General features: G+C 47.9%; 2 protein-coding genes across 3 annotated transcripts; both read right to left on the bottom strand.

Moving 5' to 3' along the window:
- Positions 1 to 1955: 1955 nt before the first annotated feature.
- LOC117848694 (SNF1-related protein kinase regulatory subunit beta-1) lies at positions 1956 to 5164 on the bottom strand. Of its 2 annotated transcripts, none has more exons than XM_034730206.2 (4): positions 4720 to 5164; positions 2914 to 3098; positions 2651 to 2813; positions 1956 to 2496 (listed from the first exon to the last, which is right to left on the bottom strand). In XM_034730206.2, exons 1-4 carry the CDS (start codon positions 4885 to 4887, stop codon positions 2173 to 2175), a joined length of 840 nt encoding a protein of 279 aa, XP_034586097.1. In that variant the 5' UTR covers positions 4888 to 5164; the 3' UTR covers positions 1956 to 2172. The 2 variants fall into 2 exon arrangements, with proteins under 2 accessions (XP_034586097.1, XP_034586098.1); XM_034730207.2 differs by lacking the exon at positions 4720 to 5164 and adding an exon at positions 4443 to 4686.
- Positions 5165 to 11963: 6799 nt separating this feature from the next.
- Positions 11964 to 16142, bottom strand: LOC140222161 (serine/threonine-protein phosphatase 7 long form homolog). The gene is made up of 8 exons (XM_072292364.1): positions 16029 to 16142; positions 14896 to 14996; positions 14090 to 14317; positions 13515 to 13566; positions 13252 to 13389; positions 13148 to 13166; positions 12691 to 13103; positions 11964 to 12577 (listed from the first exon to the last, which is right to left on the bottom strand). Exons 1-8 carry the CDS (start codon positions 16140 to 16142, stop codon positions 12347 to 12349), a joined length of 1296 nt encoding a protein of 431 aa, XP_072148465.1. The 3' UTR covers positions 11964 to 12346.
- Positions 16143 to 22305: the final 6163 nt, after the last annotated feature.

The raw sequence follows: 22305 nt of genomic DNA, 5'->3' as shown, positions 1-22305 counted from the left end.
GGCTTCAAAAAGAACCTTCAATTAGTAATAGTAAGATAAGATGGATGCAAACCTTGACATGCAAGGCGTAACACCTTTGATTTTAGCCACATTACAAAATCCGCTAAAATTTTGCATAACACTTTTGATTTTAGCCACATTAAAAATCCCGTTAAAGTTTTGGGCATTTGGATTTTTTTAAAAAACAAATTTCAAGCAAAATTATTTATGTATTAGTGTACGAGTAATTTTTAAATATATTAAAATTTAAACAATGCATGAAAATCTCATATGAGTGTTGTGTTTGTTTTTCCTAAGCCCTACCTGTCCAAATCTAGCTCTTGAGATGGAATTGGAGGCCGCAGAAGTTGGAGCAAGGTCTTGCGGAGGATGCTATGGCCCTTTGCCTGATTGTTCTTCAACTTATACTGCTGACGGCGTCGAGACAAAGCATTCAAACATTCTTGCAACTCTAATCCTCTACCGATGCTTCTGATTGATTATCTTTCAAAGGATTAACGAGCGCAATGCGTAAAGGGTCTGAGGCTCCGTCCTCTAGTTTCTTTTGTCCGTACGACGGTGAAGCCTGCTTGCAGTTGTCAGTGCTGTTCATCCGAAGCGCATAAAATATGTAAACTTTTTTTTGTTCCAGATAGCCGGAGGTGATATAACCATAGAGCCGGATTGTTTGGGATTATATAATCCACCTAGATTATATAAGTTGGATTATGGGTCATGGCTACTATGGTAAAATATAACTTTAGGACCACATATAATCTGAAATAAGCTACCTAATACTACTTATTTCAGATTATTTGTGGTCCCCTAGTGGTCCAGGATGATCTTTTACCCTCCTACCCTTCGCCTATAATCCAATTTATATAATCTAGAAGGAAACAAACATGCCCTATGAATAATCCAAATAAGTACTTTGTGTTAATCGCAAGTTCGCAACTAGGGTGAAAATTAGGGGCGGATCTAGGACCTGCAGCCCGAGGCGAGCCTATGTAGCCCCTTTAATATATGTGGTGTTTAGCTAAAAAATTATGATTTTAATTAGAGAAAAGAAGGCTCAGGAGGTGTGAATCGTAAGCACAGCTTCGGTAGCCTCGTTGTGGATCCGCCTGCTGAAAATGCCGGACCGTAGAGCCCTGGGTCGCAAATAAACTTCTGCGCAAGTACTAGGTGCTAGCCACTTCAAGTTCAGACACTGCAGTTTGCAGGAGCCCGGTGTTTCTCGAATTCAGAGCCCAGTGCTCAATCTGATACGCTGTTGGCGTCGACGTCGATATATCAAAATCTGAAGCTTGATGTAACGAGATAGGGCTCTTTGTATTGGAATCGTCCTGGACACTTTGTTCTGCCTTGTACAAAGATTGGGTTTAACACTACTCTTGTCCAGTAAAAGAACATGTACCTACGTACTATCATGTTGTGTGTATCAGACATGGTCTCTCTACGGCTTAAAAGGATTGCCAAGGAAACGAACGCCCGGATTTTATTCAGTGACACGGTCTCTCAGTTGATGTTCTCGTGGGTTGGGCCGGGAAGGCACGGGCTTGGAAATTTTGTATTGCAAAAGTTACGAGCCCAGCACGACAACGTTAAACGGAAAATACTGATACTTTTGCAAAAAAAAAGGGATCTTTTTTTCTGAATAATTGCTATCCAGCTACTGACAAGGAGCGGCTCTTATCGCCACTGTCGCTATCGAGTCTTTCTGACGAATCCAGGCAGCTTGTGATCGCACAACGTTATCTATCATTTCCTTTCCCTGTCCTTGTTATCTACGTCTCCAGCAAATCGACACATCAACTTTATCCAGGCGATACAGCCGAGTTGCTAACTGATTTGCTGGTCTCACCATTCTTTCGTTATCTCTACAGCACATAACAAAGACCAGATATCTGCACAATTCAATGCATGACCCCTACAATTTTCAGGCCACATAAATTTTCACAATTGCAAGAAGAGCATTGAGGAAAGTCCTTTTCAAGCTCAAATATTTTTCATTTTCTCGATCAGCTCAGGCGACGGAAACCGGTTTATTACTTTCAAAAAAAGTGAAAAAAAGATCAGCCAGGGTTCCTGCGTTTCCCTTCTGTACAACACTACCAAGTCAGCTACTCTCCCATTATTCACTTCCATCAGTCCCTAGCCAACACTCCTTTCTTCTTCAGCAGTGTCACACTGTCACCTCCTTAGCGGTTTGTAGAGCACAAAGCTCACACACTTGGATTCGAACCGATGAGTGACTCCGAGGGCAAGCAGCGACTGAGATCCCCACCCTTTCTCGATGAACAGATGGTTGAGGACGACGTGCTGTGGCTTTGGAGGTTGATCATCAGCGTTATCAGGATCACCATCGCCGAGGACAGACATGAGAAGCTGGGGTGGCAGGGTGGGCGGCTCCTTGGCGAATTCCTCATCTCCTGGGTATTGCAGGTCGTAGCTGTGCTCGGGTGATGGAGGAGCCTCAAATTCAGCTACGCTGTCAAGACTTTCAGGAACATAATCCTGTTCAACACAAATATGTTTTTCAGATGTAACGGGAACTGACATTAACACCTTTAGATGGCTTAGAGCAAATACCCCCAGTAATTTTCTCAATCTGCTGTTTAGGTTCTCACAAGTTTGAATGATGAAACAGAAATATAATATCCTTACTGACATGGACATCGAGGAGGTTGGCCACTTGTCCTAACTCATCAGTTACATAAGGTTGCTCAGGGATGTATCTCAAATCCCCATCCACAATGATCCTGTAATGATATACTCCGGATGGAAGAACCAATAAGATGGCATGATCTTTGCCAGACCTCTCTAATGCTCTCCTGAGATTAACATACCGAGTTTATGATTTAGTAATTTACCCTAAGAATCTGGGATGTAAATAAGGTTTCTGAAGACACAAATTCTGATTTTAGCATATACCTCGATGTCCAGTTATCCCAAGATCCTTCCAGAAACACCTCATTTCCTCCTTGACTCCATGTAATCAGAGTTGGAATCCCCTTCTCCAGGGCGTGGTTGGTGGTGGATTCATCTGTTCCATTTATCGGTGAATGGTTGAAAACAGGAGAAAATTCAGTAGGTCTCTGCAGTGGAGCAACTGGAACCTGCAAGGTGCAGTTACCTGTAAGTTGAAGTAGGACCAGCAGCAATGCCAATAAATGTGATTTGTCCCAACTAAAAATGCGTTGAGCAATATTGACATATGCTTAGTTAAGGCAATACTCCTACAAAAACTTTAGAGCAATCCGAAGCACGAGCCCATTTATATATCTCCCAGTATTAAAGTATTAAAGGGTCTGAAAGGATCAGTAATTCCCTTTAGAAAAGGAAAGGGTTAACGACGTACGTCACTTTTTATACATTTTCATAAGTTTAAATGGAGTCCACAAGAAGTCAAGTGGTAAGGGAAAACTAAGCATCATAACAAGATGACTCTGGTGAAGAATCCGTAGCTCAATGGGAGGCTTATATACACTAATAATAAGATGGCTTCAAAGTTACTATAAACACAAGGGGCAGTTGTTAGGAGTTAGGACTATGAACTGTTACCAGATCAAATTTTTTTTTTGGATCACATTGCCCGAGCACCTGCTTTATGACCCATCTACAACATCCATATAAGCAAATACCTGATCGAAAACTTTATCCAACTAGATGTACCAGCCTAATGCTCCAAGAGGCAGCCATTTGTCTCTCATGTAAATTGTAGGTGAAGGGATAATCAAATGATGCAGTCAAATACAAAATGTGCCCTTGCAGGTCTAACTAGTGGTTACATTTAAGCAGCCTTGAATAAAGTACTGTACTTGTGTTCAATCACATGATTCTTTCCAATAAATCCGATTGTGAATCACATTTCTAGAGCATGGCGCCTAACATTTTTTTCCATCATGGGGACCATCCAAGAACCAAGAGCAAGCAATCTGGTCTGCGGTGTACATCGAACACTGGCGAACTCTAAGCACAAAGTATGCATTTAAAGAGACCACATGTCCTCAAACCAAGACCAGGCTGTAACAATTTTGTCACAATGTGGCGTGCAGTCACCGAGGAAGAAAAATGAAACAATCAATAACACTTGCATCATCTAGTCATTTGTGCCCCCACAGCTAAATATCTAATAGAAGGGTTAAAAAAGTATGCGCGTGCGATTGGAGAAAGGAGGGCCAACTTGTCCACCCAACCCAGTCCAAGATTCAGGACTACCAAAACCCTTTGTAGAATCCAGGCACAGCCAAATCCCTTATAATCTTTTTGTTGCACTGCCTAGTTCTTTATCTTTCTTTTCTTCGATGCTTTTTTGTTTTTGCATGGTGCACTGTTATCCCAACGAGAGAATCTACTCTTTGAGAAAAACACAAACATCTACAAGTTGCAGTTTAGCGACAGATCTGAAAGTTACATCCAGTGATACGCACCACTTCTACAGCTGAAACAAATTTAATTACCATTGTTGGATTATACAAGAAGAGAAAGCACGCAGCGAGCAAAACTGAATTTGTTGGCCAAGCAGGAGCAAGAAACAACCGAGCACCAATTTCTCTTCGAAATTTCTGCCTGCGGACCCTAGGACCACCACAATTTGCACGAAGCACCGGAAGAATGAGGCAGCCGAGCAATTCTATCACGCGAAAATATCAAGAACATCACAAGAGGGGGGATTCTTTCTTCCTCTCAAATCATCGTTTCCTCTTTTTTTTTCGGGTAACAATAAATCATCATCACCTGCGGCGCGAAGAGGTAGGGCACGGGCGGTGGCTGCTCCAGCATCACCGCGTCCGGCGGCGACAACGGCGGCGGCCTCGCGGCGGCGCCCCCCGCCGAGCTGCTCCCGCCGCCGTTGCGAGCCGCCATGAGGCCGTTCTCCCCATCCTTGGCGGCCGCGTTCCCCATGCCCGCCCGAATCTTCGCTGCCGCAGGTACTCCAACTCTCCCACTCCCCACCTCCACCAACCAAACCCTCGAGGCGAAGTAGCAGAGCACTACACCCACCTCTCGAAAACCGCCGCTCTAATTAAGCCAGTGTTATGGCGAAGCAAAGAAACTAGGAGGAGGAGCGCGGGACTACGGCACCGCTCGAGAATGCCACGGGGTTTTGGTTGATTTACGCCGGCGAGCCACCCGGCCCCCGGTGCTGGCAGAGATGGCGGGCCGGCTCGCCGGAGGCGGAGTTGGGGCCGGGATATAACGTGGCGGGTCACGTGACCGGCACGCCGCCTCACGCGTGTTTTTCGGGACCTATCCCCCGGCGAGTTTCCTCCGCCGTCGGATCGGAGGGGTCGGGCCGTCTCGGCCGTTGAGATGCGTCCGTGCATGCATGCGTCGCGGGGGGCGAAGTTACCGCGGTGCCCCTGGTGGTCTGATCTTGTTGGATTAGGCCGGATGATTTATTATTCTGGTCTGTCGTCGCTGGGTGGGTTTTCAAGCAGAGGCCTGAGAAGTCAACAATTTGGACGGGTTTTTCTAGAAGGATATGTTCTTGGATAGGGACCGAGAAAAACTGTTTGATCCGGATCGGAATGCTTCGTAGGAGTATATCGTGGGTGATGCAGAGGTGTCATGGGCTCGCACGACACCTAAAAGGAAGCATGTTTATGGAAGCTACGTTCATTGCATATATGGGATACTATGAATTTCGAATTTCTTAATGTTTTACCAGTTTGACTTAGCTAACTCGACTCGACCAACTCATTACACAGGTTCATTATTTTTACTCAGCACTCAAAACCGCAACAAAGCCCGATTATGCTCCAGACAGCTCACAACACCGGTGCGAGCATCGAGCAAGTCGGGCTTAGGTTTTTGCCAAAAAGAATCAGGTATATTTTGCAAGCCTAATCTGAACCAATATTAAATCAACTCTACTCGGAGATGATTATAGAGTACATTTGGGAGCACAAGCTAATTAAAGCGATTATTTGAGGAGGAGAGAAGATCAGAAGAAGGCTAGATGGTAACTTCAAGAGCACGGGACATTGGGGCCACGAAGAAAGCAAGGGTAAAATGGTAACCACACACCTATAAAAGAGGGCCCAATCCAACCGAAATCAGATTTACGGGGGGGGGGGGGGGGGGGGGGGGGGGGGGGGGGGATGGAGCCCCCTTCGTGCCTTTGAGCCCCCCCCAGATCGAGCTGCGTACTGCGGTGACGATAAATTAAGGAAGGACGGACGGACCATGATGACGAGGGGATGGATAGGCTGGTAGGCCCGTGCTTATCCACTACAACTATCCTCTGCGGCTGCTGTTCCGCTGGTGACCCCCGGCGCTGCGACGCGATCCTCTGCGAGGCGTGGCCGTGTGGTACCACCTGTCCCTCTTTGCATTTGCTGGCAGGCCATGCTCGCTCTGGGTCTGGGAGGGGGACTGCAGCTTTTGCACCGAAACCGCGCGAGATTGTTCGCCGCTGCGGCGAGTTTACAACGTTTCGGAATTCGATCTCGTACGTAGGATTCTGGTGGAATAACTACCAACGCCAGCCTCATCTTGCTGAAGTGTGCTGCGTGCAGGGACCAGGGAGCAAGCGTAGCGAGACGAGGCCTTGTTGTTTGAAGAGGAAACAAGAAAGATGCTCTCGCGAGCGCCGCAACGTGCCGGAGATCGATGCTTGCAACGTGCGCGGGGATGGGTGGACTGTGTGGGGGCCGGCCGGGCAACTAGCTAGTCGTTGTTTCACTTGCGATGCAAGAAACGTTCCATTAGCTGCAGCGTACGTGCTTCTGTATGTGTGGAACTGGAGAGAAAAAATTAATGAGGGCTAATAAACATTTGCCGATTCAAGAATTTGACGAATTACCCTAATTTTTCATTGTGCACACAAGCATACACTAAGTAGCCATAAATATATATAATAATAAACAGTGGCGGATCTAGAAACGGGTTCCGCCCCGAGCTAACTAATATAAGGTTTAAAATCTTACTAGCCATACACTATTTGTTGGGGGGAAATATTAACGATCCCCTAAGACACCACTTAAAGAAACAAGCACGAAGGCCCAGGCCCACCAAGACGTGATCAAAGCTCCGCCTTGCCCGATCAAGACACCAGGGTCGGGAACGCCCGACCCCCCTCCGCAAGGTTCTCCGCCTCGCCCGACCACGACCCCAGGGTCGGGGACGTCCGACCCCTCGCCACGGAGTTCCGCCTCGACCGACCCCAAGCGAAGGGATCGGGCGCGCTGGGGCCTCTGGGGGCGGGATCCCCCTCGGATGCGATCCACATGGGCAAGACAGACAAAATCCTGTGGGTCCCCCCGTCGGCCTCGCCATAAATGCGCCGCAGATTTGACAGAGGGCAGGGCGACCGCGCCCCTCACGCAACCCGGCGCAAGTACCCGTGCACGACTGCCCTGTGCAGGCTACAGTGCCGGCGGCCGGTTCCCATTCGCCGCAGGGTACTCATGGCCTGCGCCGACCGGAGCAAAGGAGAGAGCGGTCTGACCTCGGGCCCCACACACCCTCGGGTCCCGCGCACCCGGCAGCACGGATGTGACGCTCTCCCTCTCAGCAGCCATCGCCTGAGCAGCGGCATCCACCATCCTCCCTAACGGACGCCGGGGAAACGACGGAACGCCCTCATCATGATCTGACACCTACGAAGCATCGAAGTAGCTATCTGCAGGGGGCAACAACACTTGGCACACCGCGACCTCCTCCTCCGGCATGCGCGCCGGCACTCGACAAGGGCCGGCAGAGGCATCGGACGCCTAGGATCTTGCCCCTTCTTCCTGCCGTGCCCTTTACCATTCTACGCTTTGCTCTTTACAGTTCTTTTTACCCGATCCCAAATGTAACTCCGGCCATCCCCTTGCGATATAAAAGGAGGAACCCGGGGCCGGAGGGGAGGGATCGATCGATGGATCGGCTTCTCCTCCCACAAGCAATAGCACACAACAACTCTCCCTGAGAGGGCAAGCAAAAAGAGACTTGGGACCAGTCCCTCTCTCGTCAATCTGTAACCCCCTACTACAGAACCCCCGCATGGGCAACACGAGCATCCCCGATACTGGACGTAGGGCCTCCTTTGCCCGAACCAGTCTAAACCCGTGTCTCCCGCGCAACCATCTGAGGCTTACGCGCATAAAAGAAATTTACTAGTCTAAGTCTTGATCCGCTGATCTTGACAACGACACTATTAGGTATAACGTATTTTTCAAAGAATACAAATAATTATATAATTCCCTAGATTCCAAGTGTTCAACCATATACTCAAATAATACGTAAAACATTGAAGGTAGAAAAGTACCAAATTAAGAATCTTCCATGACAAAAAAAAAGAACCATACGTGTCTTCATGAATTAACACCACTTCCACTTGTACCGACATTCTCAATTCTACATAAAAAATTTCAACATCTCAGCGCTTTATAAAAGCAAGATAACATTATGTATTGAAATAGACTAATACAAGTAAACAACACGCATCTTGAGCCCTCGTTTGGCAAATTCATCTTACGGTTTCTTAAGCCTTGAAAGCGCTTTAAAATTTTTTCATCTTCAATCGATGCAAACAAATCCCGCTCAATATAGCACATCATCCTACTATTCAGCCAATCATCATTCATTTTATTCCTTTGCTCAGTCTTGATGATATGCTCTCCTTGCCTCATCCCTAATATCATGATGAAAATCATTAATTGGCTTCCTTTCTCCTGGATCAGCAACTATATCTCTCATATCAAGTTCAATCCGTGGTCTTTTTTGCTCAACCCGACTCTCTATGGTTTCGGCACTACTCTTTGACGCATCTTTTTTGGCATAGTATTTCTCCATTCTAAGGAATGAAATGTTACAATTGCAAAGTAAGACTCAAATATTCAATGACAGTCCTGCTCAATGAAATGAAATATTCATGAATTTGCAATGTAAAATGTAGCAATCATGGAGCAATTTTCAAAAAGAAATGAAACTAGAAAGTAGAAATCAACCTATTTCATGGATCTAGGCGCTTAGGCTCAGCAGGGGCCAGGGGGCCGGCTGGCCGGCGGGGGCGGCGCCGCGGCGAGGGGCAGGACTGGCGGGAGGTGAGGGGCGACGGGCCACTGGTCGCCTTGGCACGTGAGGCCGGTGTGGCCGCCAGCCGCGGGTGGCGGCGCGCGGCTGGTTGGGGCACGGCACGCGGCCGGCGGTGCCGCGGCGCAGGGAGGCGGACACGGGAGGGGGAGGCTGCCAGGCGGCCGGTGGGGGCGCGGCGCACGGCCGGTGGAGGCGCAGCCGGGAGCTGGGACGGAGGTCGCGCTAGCGCCGTCGGCCATCGTGGGGAGGTGGAAACGGGAGGCTCTGAGGCTGCCAGGCGAGGCCGCGAGCCCGCGAGAGTGAATGCGGAAGGCTCACAGCCGGACGAGGAATTTTTTTATTTTATATTTTTTTTCAATTTTGCAGAAATATATAGTCGGATGGAAAAATTGCAGATTTGGGCTATCGCCGCCGGCCCAGGCGGCGGAAGGGTGTTACCACCGCCTCAGCCGACGGTAAAGACCCAACCCCACCAGCCCAGGACATTACCGCCGGCTAACGCTCTTCCACCGCCTGGGCTGGCGGTAAGGACCCGGCTCCCTGCTCCGCCACGGTATGGCGCGGTCAGGGTCGTTACCGCCGCCTAGGCCAGCGAGGCTTCCCCCTATTTAACCCCCTGCAGCCAGGCCTCCAGGCCACCCACCTCTCCTCGTTCAGACGTTTTTGAGGGGAGAAACAGAGAGGGAGAGGAAGAAGGGAAGGAGGAAAGAAGGGGAAGAAATCTCCTAGGATTCAGGTAAGTTTTTCAATGTCGTAGTATAGTAAATATAAAAATACATTGTGCTTTTAGATGCTAAAAATCTAGCTTAGTATGTATAGTAGATTCGGTATTTATTTTGTAGTTTAGTATTTAGATCTACAGATATGTTGTGTGCTGTTAGATGTTAAAAATGTAGCTTCGTTAGTATAGTATTACATTTGGTTTTTAGTTCATAGTTTAGTTTTTAGATCTAGAAGTATTTACTAGTATAGTTTCATGAATTTTTAATATTTTTATTATACAACCGTAGGATATCAAGGCGTGGAAAAGCTGGTAAAGCAAGGTAATCTCAGTGCACGTTATTCAACCGTACGTTAACCGGTAGTCGTATGATTTAATCTTAGTTGCTTCTGGTTCTTACAACGGAAATGGTAAAGGTGGAGTGGTGTTCCGTTGACCGGAAATGCCTTCGACCGTTTGCCTCTGCCTAGTGGTGTTCCAGTGCCCATGTGCTTTTGCGGCGATCCTTGCAAGGTAGCCAAGTCCGATGAAGAGGACACGTATAGGCAGAGGTATTGGATGTGTTCCAACTTTGCATTTGAGCCTACACTTCGTTAGCGCCGCATTAACAAGATGGTGAGGAATTGATGTTGTGTAATAACTATTTTGTGCCATATGACATCTTGCATGCTTTTTTTGTTATGTAATAAATATGTTTTTTGTGCAGACCCCTCCACTGCTCTATGATTTTGAGCAGTGGATTGACACTGAGATCAAGCCTGAGGACAAGGAGCACATGCAGTACATGTTGCAGTGGGTGGCAGAGAGCAAGGAGAGGATGGAGAAGAGGCTCAAAGAGGAGGCTGCAGAGAAAGAGCACAAAGAAGAGGAGGAAAGGAGGCGGCTTGCTGCGGAGAGGGAGAGGAAGCTTGAGCGTGCACGCCGAGCCAAAGCAACATTGGAGGAGAACCCCAATGCCCTGAGGAAGGGAAAGTGGCCTCGTTGTACTCAGTAGGCTTTGTTATTTGCTACTACTCCGTTGTGTGCAGTTGTGTCCATGTTTTATTCATGAATAATGTTGTGTACTGTTGGACCTTTGATTGTGTTGTGCTTAGGTAATGTAGTCTGTTATTTGCCGCACGATTTTCATTCGTAGTTATCAATTATTTTAATTGTGTGCTTTTAATTCTTAATTGGGAAATGTTTAGACTTGTATAGTAAACGCATGCGAACAATGAAAGGCATTTAGCTTATTATGTTGATAGAGCAGCCATCGCACATAAAGATAATCGTACACATCGTAATCGTACAATGAAGTCGCCCTACGCACTAAATGCGTCCTCGCTTGAAACGAGGCTCGCCGGCACCACGACCATGCCCTGCTGCCCGCTGCGCTGCTCTGGTCTACTGCCGGTCGTACGTCCAGGGCTCCGGCGGGTGAATGTTGCAAGTCGGACGTCCTCCCACTGCCTCCACAGGAGGTGTCGTAAGGTATTGCGACGACGCGCTCTATGTGGGACCCTGTGGTGTCTCGAGGAACTGGGTCGCACCCTTTGTAGGACCCGGGGCGTCTGGCAGCTGGGAGGGACCAAGCAGGTCGGTGTCCACTCTGAAAAGGTCATCGATCCAAGCACTGTTGCTGGCCCTCGCTGCCTCGTCGTGCGAGTCCTCCGAATGCCATCCCTGGTCTACGTAGCCTGTTACAATCACAAAGGAAACGGTTTTGTTAGTTTCGTTGCGTTCTTAAAATGGAGTTACAATAAGTACACATCACGTACCTGTTGGTCGTAGCTCCGGTGCAGCTGAAGAAGGATAAGACGACCATGTGTATTGCATTTGAGGAACGGTGGATGTACCTGCTGTGGCATGCCAAGACGGTGGCGGCGGTGGTGGTGGTACGACATAGGAGGTGCCGGCTGCTGCCAGACAAATGGGCTGCTGAGAGGACGTACCAGCCTGCTGAGTAGGAGCTGGAGTGGACGCACGGGGGTACGAAGGTCATGGTGGACGGACGACGTCCCCGTGCCTACCACGACAGGTAACGCCACTGAGGAACCTCCTGCAGCCGTCTCTGACCCTCGTAAGCAGCGATCGTTGCTGAACCAAATTCATCACGGGGAAGTTATCGATGCCGTACGTCAGCTGCCTGTCCAAATCCGCTATAAGATCGATCTGTTGGGGAGCGAAAAAATTTCAAGTTAGTCACACCAAATTATGCAAGTTAAGTAAAAAAATTCAAGAAGCCTACCGCGCGTTCATAGTTGACGTCTCTCGCGCGACGGTACGTCTGGGTGACTGGAGCGGTCTCCGTCGGTGGCTCCGCCGGAACGTGCTGGACCCTCATCCTGGTCCTCGGTAAGAACTAGCTAAGGTACACTGCGAAAGCGTCCGTGTCGTGTGGCCGGGCCTCCTGGACCACCTCGTCTAGTGCGGTCGCCCACAGGGCGACCCAGTGAACCATCCTCGGAGCCCATAGGACTCCAGGCCCACTACCACCACGCTGACGGGTAGCCCTAATGGAACCATCGTTACACGAGTTACATAAATGAAATATTGTTAATGCAAGGAGAATGAAAATGCTGAACTGTACTTGTGAACGGAAGCCGGAACCGCTGACGTTGCCGGAAGCGGGAAGTCCTAGTACAGGCCGAACTGCCTCATGACATGGTGAACCGCGTAGTCCTCGACATGGATGTCGAAGACTAGTGGCCTCTTCGTCATCCAGTACGCCATGTCTCGATGGCATAGTGAAGACAGGCCATGCGGGGCACGAGCCTCCACCTCCTCGAAGCTGTACGGTCTCCACCTCACGTCAGTGTCGACCAGAGCGTCGAACATACCGACGAAGTCCGGGTAGGACTTTTTTGTCTAAAGCCCCGTCCAAACCGCCTGCAAGAAATGTAATCACAATTTCTCAGTTAGTACCTCGAAAAATTCCAAATTGTGATAAGAATCAAAAAATAGTAGTGGAAGAACCGTACCCTCCTCAGGCACCACAACGACCCCATCGTGGGTCTGTCGACATCGGCCTCGTCAAAACCCCCAGGGTAGGGGGACATGTCCACACGAGGTTGCCCTATCGGGAACCGCTCATAGGCCCAAAGCTGAAGCAGCAGCGGGCAGCCAAGGAAGATAGGCTCCGTCGAAGTTACCTTCACGCAGCCCATGCAAAGACCCCTGTATGTGGCCGCCAGCACAGCTGAACCCCAGCTGTATTGTGGAACCTCATCGAGCGGGGCCTCTGCAATGGCCCTCGCGTAAGGAAGAAGGTGCTTTGGCACCGAGTTCCCCTGCGACGTGCAGAAGAGGGTGCAGCTGAAGAGCCATAGCAGGTACGCCTCCAAGTGATGCGCTACTGTGGTGAAACGTCTGCGTCCTCTCTCATGTACTCGGCCTGCAAAACAATTTTGTACTTGTGTCAACAATTAAAAAAATTGCCAAGAAATATTTGTAGTTGCTGGTAATTAGAAACTCACACTGAACTGCTGGAGCCAAGCCTTCATCGGGCTATTGGAGCTGCTAAAAGTGGTGTACTAGGGGGCATCATCTACGCGGGCAACGTCCGCGAAGCGACCCAGCTGCTCCTCACGCCAGGAGGGGGGGACGTCCATCGCGGCTACAGCGGCCCCTGCACAAGGAAGGCCCAGTAGCATCGAGACGTCCTCTAGTGGGGGGTCAACTCACCGACTGGGAGGTGGAAGGTGTGCGTCTCCGGCCGCCACCGGTCCAGCAAAGCTGCTAGCAATGACATGTCGAGCTGCAACCACGTGGGTCTCTCGCGGCCACGTTGCGCTGAACGGTTGACCATGTCGCCCTCCACAAGCCTAGCCGCAAGAAGAAGGCCCGCCGCACGCAACCTGTACCACGGAACAAATGAATTAGTTTACACAAATTATTCGTTCAACTTAACATAGAAGTATTACTAATTATTTGTACCTTGGGATGCAATGTCAGTCGATCGGCATGGTCGCCAACAGAATACGAGCCCGAAATGTGCCTAGGTTGGTACCAAGTACGGCCGAGTGGAATGACCTGTGCTGGCCGTCCACAGTAGGGTCGAGCAACTCAGGGGTCTCGACCCCCTATGGACCTGGGTGCGACACCATACCTGCAACACAAGTATGGAAAGAAATAAGCACTGGACATCTAAAGAATATATAGTATTGCATTACGTTACATTGCAAATAAACATCATAACTCTACGGCACATATGAGTCAATACAAATAGAAGGGTCCACGATAAATATTACAATACTTGATGTCCTTGTCCACAGCATCAAATAAACATTATATTACACTACCTAAGGACGATAACTGAAGGTAGATAGTACATTACATTACTAGTTATTAGATACAGATTGGGTGCTAGCACTTGCATACGTCGTTGCTGGGCAGTTCTTGTAGGTGTGACCGGCTTCGTGGCACTTGGAGCATAGATGGACATCAGGACCAGCTTCAGATTCATCTATGTCATTACGGATACGCCTGTTCCCATGTCGCCCCACTCCTTGGAACATTTCTGGATCAGAATTAGGAATGTAGCGGGCCGCATTATCTGGATCATTGACAAAGTCTCCTAGCAAACGATATCCATAAACCTCGTTCCTCCTAGTTTGCCATATAGTTTCTTTGAGGAAATAGTGCGGCACGAAACGACGGGGTTGGAGGCCCCCGCCTCGAAGCATGCAACAATGATATGGGTGCAAGGCCTATGCAGCAACCTTGGCTTGTGGCAAGAGCAAACACAACCTTCATTCCTGATGATGCACTCATGTGTGTGTCTCTCACGCCTCCCGCCCATTCGAACTTTGTCCCTGCAAACAACTTCGAATCGGCGTTCCACGGCTCCCACTTCTTTCACACGATGCAAATGAGCTTTCCTAATTGCTTCCTCCATGCAATCTATCATCTTGTACCCAAATATTACGTGGTTGTCGCGCATGGAGTTATCAGCCAATTAGTACCTTTCCCTGAAATACTTCATGGTGCGGTAAAGGTAAAATTCGACAATACCAACAAGGGGCAAGCCCCGAACACCGTGCAGGACCCAGTTGTAAACCTCAGCTAGGTTTGTCGTCATTATACCCCACCGTGCACCTCCTTCATTAAAGAGTAATGCCCACTTTTCCTTCGGTTCATTCTCAATCCACTGTGAGAAGGTCGTGATGGATCTTCCCCGTCTTTGCCTGACGTTTGGACTGTCGAGCCCGACGTCCTCCACAGACATAGGTTGGTCGGCCTCACTATTGACCTCAAGTTTCTTCCACAGCAGGTTGAACTTCCTCTCCTGATTTTGGTTGCACAAGCGCTTGAATAATTTCTTAAGGGTCTTGTTCTTGAATTCGCTGTGAAAGTTCGCACCCATATGCCTCATGCACCACCGACTCTTCAAGTCCGGCCATATCGGCGTCCTAAAACGCTCTTGAATTCCCTTCTGTAGGTCCTCGATTGCTTGTATAATGGCTTTGTGCCAATCATGAATGAGACATACCCCCTCGACGTCCAACACAATCATGTTCTTCACCCTCTCGAGAAACTAGTACCAGCTATCTCCAGACTCCTTCTCCACAAAAGCGATCGCAAGAGGCAACACCTGATTGTTGCCATCCGTTCCGATAGCTGTTAATATTGTGCCTTTGTACCTTCCAGCCAGAAATGTGCCATCAATGCAAATGACTGGTCGACAATCCCGGAAAGCCTAAATGCAAGGACCCAACGCAAGGAATGACCGCTGAAGGACCTGTTTGCCTGTAAAGTGAAAAACTGGATATGATTTCAAGTCGTAGAAACTTCCAAGATTTCTCTGGCAAATGGTGTGCAACAAGGCAGTGAGGTTGTCGTAGGATGCTTCGAACGTACCCCACTTCATCTCAAGCGCCTTCTGCTTAGCACGATAAGCTTTGTTGTATCTAATCTTGTACTTGAACTTCTCCTCTATGGCACATATAATGGACTTGGGCTCGAAGCTTGGATTCTCCACTATCTGAGGGTACATGTATTGAGCAACAAATTCAGCAGTGAGGTTGCGGTGTGTCCCTTCCAATTTATCCAGCAAGCATTGGTGCTCAACCACTTCAGTCACCTCCCAGTAATCCTTCCATTTGCCCTTGTATGCATGCACCCTGAATGGGCAATCATTTCGCACACAACGGACATCATACACCTTTGGGCTACTCTTTTCCACCTTGAACTAACGCTGCAAATACAAAGTGGAACACCTCTTAATAGCCACCTTCACTTCATCCCCACTTTGATACACAGCCCCCACGCATACCTCATTCTCTCTGTACTCCCAAGCAATATTTTCCCCCACATTTACCTGTAGGGCGGAATGGTTGTAATTTGACCAATTTCGTAGTACAGGATAATCATTTTCCTCATCCGACGAGTCCTCCTCCATGGCACCATTGGCCTTACCTCCTTCCATCTCCATCTGCTCTACTAACTTAGGAAATTCTTCCCCCTCATCAGCCTCTGCATTTGGTTCCCAAGGTGCTACATCATGTTCTGCATCTCCACCTTCTTGTTTTTCATCATCAATTTCTTTGTTTCCACCCGCAGTACTCTACACATCTTCTTCCGCTTCAACTTCATCTCCTCCAACTTGATCTTCAATAAGAGTGTTAGGTCCATCCTTCATGAAAATTAGACATACCATATGATTGGTAAACCTCTTCTCGTGAAACCATCTATGTAAGCTCGATACCTTGGAGTTCCTTCAAGTGGAACCAACTCCCAAAAGTTTATGTCCGGCCGTCTTTGCACTACAAACCTCACTGACACATCCGCTTGATCTCTGTCAACACCTAAGTCCCTACAGAGCCACTTGCATATGCCCCCCAAGTTCTCTCTCTTGCTCTTGGAACACACTTGGTAAAACAGGAGAATCCACTCAAATCTACCCCTTCTGGACCATATCTAATCTCCCCCGGCCCATAGTACACTTGAATATTGACACTATCTGACATGCCTGGCAACATACATGAAACGGGCAGTCCAAATTATTCTGAGCACTATACATAAATTAACTACAATAACGACCTCAATTGAATAAACAAACAACTATGTAACACTAAACCGAGCTTACTAACTAACTTTATCATAGACATGCACCATAACAAATTAATCTAATAATGTTACCGAAAAACTATATTGTAATACATAACTAAAAAGTTATAATTTACTCACTACATTTAGCGTAGTGATTTACCAGAACAAATAAATTTAATATTGTTGTCGAAAAACTCTATTCGAATACCTACCAAAAAAACATAATTTAATAACTCATTTATTCTAGCCATTTACCATAACAACTAAATCTAATAATACTGACTCTACTTTATTGTATATGCTAAATCAGATATACTAACTAATCTACTTTTTCCTATCTAAAAATAGCTAAAAGTTTCCAAGTCTAAATATACGTCCACTATTACTTCTAAGTCTAGATGTACTAATATTTCTAAATCTCAGATCCACTAATATTTCTAAAACTAGATCTAAACTAAACAAAACTACGAGATTAAAAATTTTTTACCTGCGACAGACGGAAGAAATTTCTTTCCTCTTCCACCTTCTCCTCCTTTCTTTCTTTCTTTTCTTCCCTTCTCCTCCTCTTCTCTCTCTCTCTTTTCCTTCCCTCCTTTCCTCTGTCTCTTCCCTCTCCCTTCTCTGGCTTCTGCGGGCGCGCCCTGGTGCGGGGGAAGGGGAGGGGCGTGGGCGGGTTATAAAGGGCTGACTGTCGCCGGCCCAGGCGGCGGAAGCGCGTTACTGCCGGCTGAGGCGGCGGTAAGGGTGTTACCGCCACCCCAGGTGGCGGTAACGCCTCGACTCGCATGCCCGCAGTTACGTCGGCTGCTGAACGTTGGCGGGGGCCTTTACCGCCGGCTGAGGTGGCGGTAACGTCCTTCCGCCGTCTGGGCCGGCGGCGATAGCCCAAATCTGCAAAATCGAAAAAAAATATAAAAATAAAAAATCATCCCGGACGGGAGCCGCTAGGGCAACGGCCTGCTGGGCTTTCTCCTCCTCGGGGTGGGTTAATGGGCTGATAGGTCGTTTTATGCCATTTTTATGAAGCAATTCCCCACTGCTCATGGGCCTCGCCCCGGGCTGCAGCCCGGGCAGCCTGGGGCCCAAATCCGCCCCTGATAATAAATTATACAACAATGTGGTCAATACATCTTGTTCATTTAAACTAGCTAGATGCCCGCACAAATAGCACGGCTAGTCCCGTACTTTTTTAACATCGTAATCCCTTCATCATAATCAATCATACCTACATGCTGATATATAGTGTTGTAATCAAATTCAATTTAACATTCTTTACGGTTAAAATTGGCAGATATGGCGAACCGGTCTCTAAACCGGTCAGACTTCACCATTGCGTAACACCCATTGAGACGATCAAAATTCATTTGTGGAAGATCTGATTTGGAGTTCGGATGAGGAAGTTATGACTTCGGGAAGATATGCACCAAGGAAAACCGGTCAGACCGGTTTGCCAGTTCGGTTTGGTCTGTGTAAACTGAGTTAGGAGTTGTATTTTGTCGGATCTTCGCTGAGCTCTCCAGCGAGACCGGTCTGACCGGCTTGCCATAGAGGTCTGATCGGCCTCTGCATCGATGCAACAATGAGCATATTTGCGGGCTGCATGTTCAGTGCTCAAGTATTTGGCATGACGCATTTTCGTGCCAACAAATATATACTCAAACCATGACCTCACCCAGCAGCTGCAACCATCTATCATGAACTTTGCAAGGCTTCAATGTAGTACCTTGTTGATACATGGATGCCTTGTGTAATTCTTTTCTTTGTGTTCACCGATGTTACTTGGGATGTTATATTTACTGAAGAATTTTCAGTTGTTGACTTTGTACACCTAGGCTAGACATAGGCTAAGCATTGCATCAGACGTTGGATGGATTAAAATTGACCATCAACAGGATCACCCAATCTCTCATCTAATTAACCATAGCTTTGACCCATGGTTCCAACACAACAATTTTTCACTTTCGAGTTTCGACCATAGAGATACCTAATCAGTGTTTAGGCTAGACCCAACCCATTACCATCACAATCGTTGTTGTATGCGGTCATCGCATGCTGCATCGATGCCAAGGCGCAAAATAATAAACACGTATGCATGGCTTGATGACATTGCCGGACACCACCGTAGCACATGCGCCGGCATGGACACTGCCACTCATGCATGATGCTGCTATCTAGGGGGGCAGCATGAATTCTGAGCAAGCTGGATGGTGAGAGGCCGGGCTGCGATCATTGGTGCTATTCCTCGTTTATTTGGTCTGTGCAACATCCAGTGACCTCGGCCTCTCAATCAAGGTGGAGCCTATCCTTCCGTGGTCCTCTTGCGGGAGCAGGCAAGCTCGACATAGATAGCTATCCTTCTGCTCGGTAGAAAACGGCTTGCCACTCCTAGGTTGCACGGCACACCATGTCCGGCAAGGATGACTGTCTACTCCACCGCCGCCGTGTTCCAATTGTCGATGGGTTCGGTTTTCATCAAGATGCTTCTTTTTTTATGAAACAGGACGGGCAAGCCCCTGTTGATTATATAAAAAAGCAAATAAAAAGGGTCCATACAAAGCAAAAGCAAAACAGAAACAAAATTAGAGAAAAAATAAGAAAATTACAAGGCTTGCAGCTAGGCATGCATTTGGGGAGCCATACAAGGTTTGGATCTAAAGAGAAGTAGAGAAAATTCTTTCATGAATTTTTGCCTACAATCTTCAACTATAGGATCTATGTTGTTGAATACCCAATCATTTTCGGTGCACCAAATACTCCAAGACATCAGGATGATGATTTCCATGTAGAAAGGTACTTGAAGCTTATGATTTCCATGTAGAAAGGTACTTGAAGCTTATCCTTAATAAGCCTAAAAATATGCAAAACTAGTCTTGTAGTCACAACAGAAACTCCAGTTGAGTCCCAACATGCCTTGGCAAAGTTGCATCTGAGGAACAAATGTGGCACCATCTCTCACTTTTGGAGGATGCAGAGGTCACAAGTGTAGGATTCTAGCTGCATGTTTCTTCTTCCGAGGAGATCTCTAGTGCTTATTCTATCTTTGGTTAGCAGCCAGAAGAACACTTTATGTTTCATTTGGCATTTGCATTTCCAAATCCACCTAAAGGCTGGATGGACACTTCTCTAACCAATTATTGTCTTGTAGGTTTTAGCTGTAGAGAAAGAGTTGTTTCCTCAGACATAGGACCACTGGTCTTTGTCTGATGAAGCTGGTATTTGCTGAATAATTCCTTGTAGCTCTTGAAGCTGCTCATATGCTTGGATGGAAAGAGGCAAATGAAAATTTTGGGAAAAGTTTGTTGAGATCACAACCGATTGGAAAGTTATGATCCTGTTCTTTGCAAAGGAGAACAATTCTAGGAAGGATTGTGAGGGTACTCGTCCATTCCATAGATCACTCCAGAATAGGACCGTTGAACCATCAGAGACAGAGACAGAAGCAATTCCCTTGTAGATGTCAATATCTCTCCACAAAAAGAGCCTTTTTTCTGTTGCCCAGGTAGATGTCCATTGGAGTAATAGTTATCATAAAGTAAATGAACCTATGGGATGTTTGCCTTAGAGAAGAATTTGTGAAGGTATTTAAGTAGAAGTGCATCATTATGTGAAGAGATATTCAGTACGGTGGGATTTTTGGGTGGAAAATGTCGAACTAAGGGAGGTGGCGAAGAAGCTGAAAGGGCAGGGTCTGTTCGTATCCCTAGAACACTGTGGCCAAAGTCACTTAGTGTGGGAAATAAAGGAGGACTACTAGAGCTGGCCCCATCCGTTAGTGGCACATTATTTTTGAACCATGTGAGCCAAGAGTTATCTTTCCAGCCGGTAGTTGGGATGGAGGAAAAATTACTCATCATAGCAGAGTTGCTTAACTCAATAAAACGTTGGAGACCGATAAAGTGAGCATGAATTCAAAACATGTCCCCATTCCTTGCAATGCTAACATTTGATTTGATTTTGACATGAATTCCTTGAGTGGTTGGGATATAAGCACCTGAAGCAAGGCCTTGTTTAGTTGCCCAAAGTTTGGAGGTGCAAAATTACTATTATAGTACTGTAGCACACTGTAGTGTTTCGTTTGTATTTGTGAATTATTGTCCAAATATTGACTAATTAGGCTCAAAAGATTCGTCTCGCAAAGTACAACAAAACTGTGCAATTAGTTTTTGATTTCGTCTACATTTAGTACTTCATGCATGTACTGCAAGTTTGATGTGATGGGGAATCTTCTTTTTACATAGGCCCTGTTTGGAAGAGGGGGGCTAAAGTTTAGCACCCCCACTTTAGCTCATTTTAACCCCCAAGCTTCCCAAACAGGTGGGCTAAATTTGGTGGGCTAAACTTTAGCCCCCCACTAATCATTTAGTCACTTGGGGGTAGCTAAAATGGACTAAATGGACTAAAAAGTGGTCCCCCTCTACCACTTTCCCCCTGCCCCCCTCCCCTCTCTCTCCTCCCCTCACTCCCTCTCTCTCTCCCCACTCCTTCGCCCGAACGCCGCCGCCGCCGCCGGCCGCGCCCGCCCCCGCCCGGCCCCGCCGCCTCCGCGCCCGCCCCCGCCGCCTCCGCCCGAACGCCGCCGCCGCCGCCAGCCCCGCCCGCCCCCGCCGCCTCCGCGCCCGACCCCGCCCGGCCCCGCCCGCCCCCGCGACCTCCGCTCGCCCGCCGCCTCCGCGCCCGGCCCCGCCCGGCCCCGCCGCCTCCGCGCCCGCCCCCGTCGCCTCCGCGACCCCGCCCCCGCGGCCTCCGCGCCGGCCGCCGCCTCCTCCGGCCGGATCCGGAACGGCCACGCCGAGGAAGCGGTGGCTGCCGTGCTTGCTCGATTGGAGCTAACAAGGAAGGAGTTGTGGAGGGGTAGAGGAGAGGAGATGAATGAGGGTAAAAAAGTCTTTTGGCAATCAAAGTGCTAAAGTTTAGCCTCCTATTCAAACACCCCACAGTGCTAAAATTTAGCACTCTATTTGAGAGGGCTAAATTTTAGCCCAGGGCTAAACTTTAGCCCCTTCCTCCCAAACAGGGCCATAGTGTCAAAGTTGGAAGTTTTGAGGTAACTAAACATGACCCAAAATAGTTGACTTACAGCAATAATATCGGGCCGAGAGAAAGCTGGGCCGCTAGACCCAATAGCTGAAGTGGCCCTCTGACCACCTTTAAACTGAGAATTCCAATCTGATTTTTGTGTTTGAAAATTCAATCTTTCAAACACCGATTGGTGAGGGAAAAACCAATCTTTAAAAAACCAAAGCTTTGTGATTACCAAATTGATTCTGCTGAGGGTGAAAAGCAGAGAAGATTCGATTATTACTGGAAGCATGAGCTCTGGATCCAAGAGGGATTTTATTTGCCCCGATCAGGGGGAGGAGAGTTCATTCTAACCACCTCAGCAAATGACCATTTTTGTTTCTTCAAACCAGCTTCAACCCACTCAAAAGAAAGACCAGAATCACTTTTGGAGAATTCCATGGCTCTTTGGAGCCCAATGTCATTGCATAGATGAAAACCCCGTTTGAAAAGGTCACAGGAGAAGGATTTTAACCCAAGAATGAGAA

The sequence above is a fragment of the Setaria viridis genome, chromosome 3, assembly GCF_005286985.2.
Source record: "Setaria viridis chromosome 3, Setaria_viridis_v4.0, whole genome shotgun sequence".
Classification (NCBI taxonomy): domain Eukaryota; kingdom Viridiplantae; phylum Streptophyta; class Magnoliopsida; order Poales; family Poaceae; genus Setaria; species Setaria viridis.
Note: the sequence above shows the minus strand (reverse complement) of the source record. Positions and strands in the feature narration are given on the sequence as shown.

Excerpts from the sequence above, each read along its gene's own strand:
- LOC117848694 (XM_034730206.2), bottom strand. The coding sequence starts at position 4,887 with ATGGGGAACGCGGCCGCCAAGGATGGGGAGAACGGCCTCATGGCGGCT. Across the intron at positions 3,099-4,719 it reads CCTACCTCTTCGCGCCGCAG|GTTCCAGTTGCTCCACTGCA; the intron begins GTGATGATGATT and ends TGCACCTTGCAG. Across the intron at positions 2,814-2,913 it reads TGGGATAACTGGACATCGAG|GAGAGCATTAGAGAGGTCTG; the intron begins GTATATGCTAAA and ends TGTTAATCTCAG.
- LOC140222161 (XM_072292364.1), bottom strand. The coding sequence starts at position 16,142 with ATGGAGATGGAAGGAGGTAAGGCCAATGGTGCCATGGAGGAGGACTCG. Across the intron at positions 13,567-14,089 it reads AAGAACTGCCCAGCAACGAC|GTTGCGTGCGGCGGGCCTTC; the intron begins GTATGCAAGTGC and ends TCCGTGGTACAG. Across the intron at positions 13,390-13,514 it reads GGCTTGTGGAGGGCGACATG|GTTGACCCCCCACTAGAGGA; the intron begins GTCAACCGTTCA and ends CCCAGTCGGTGA.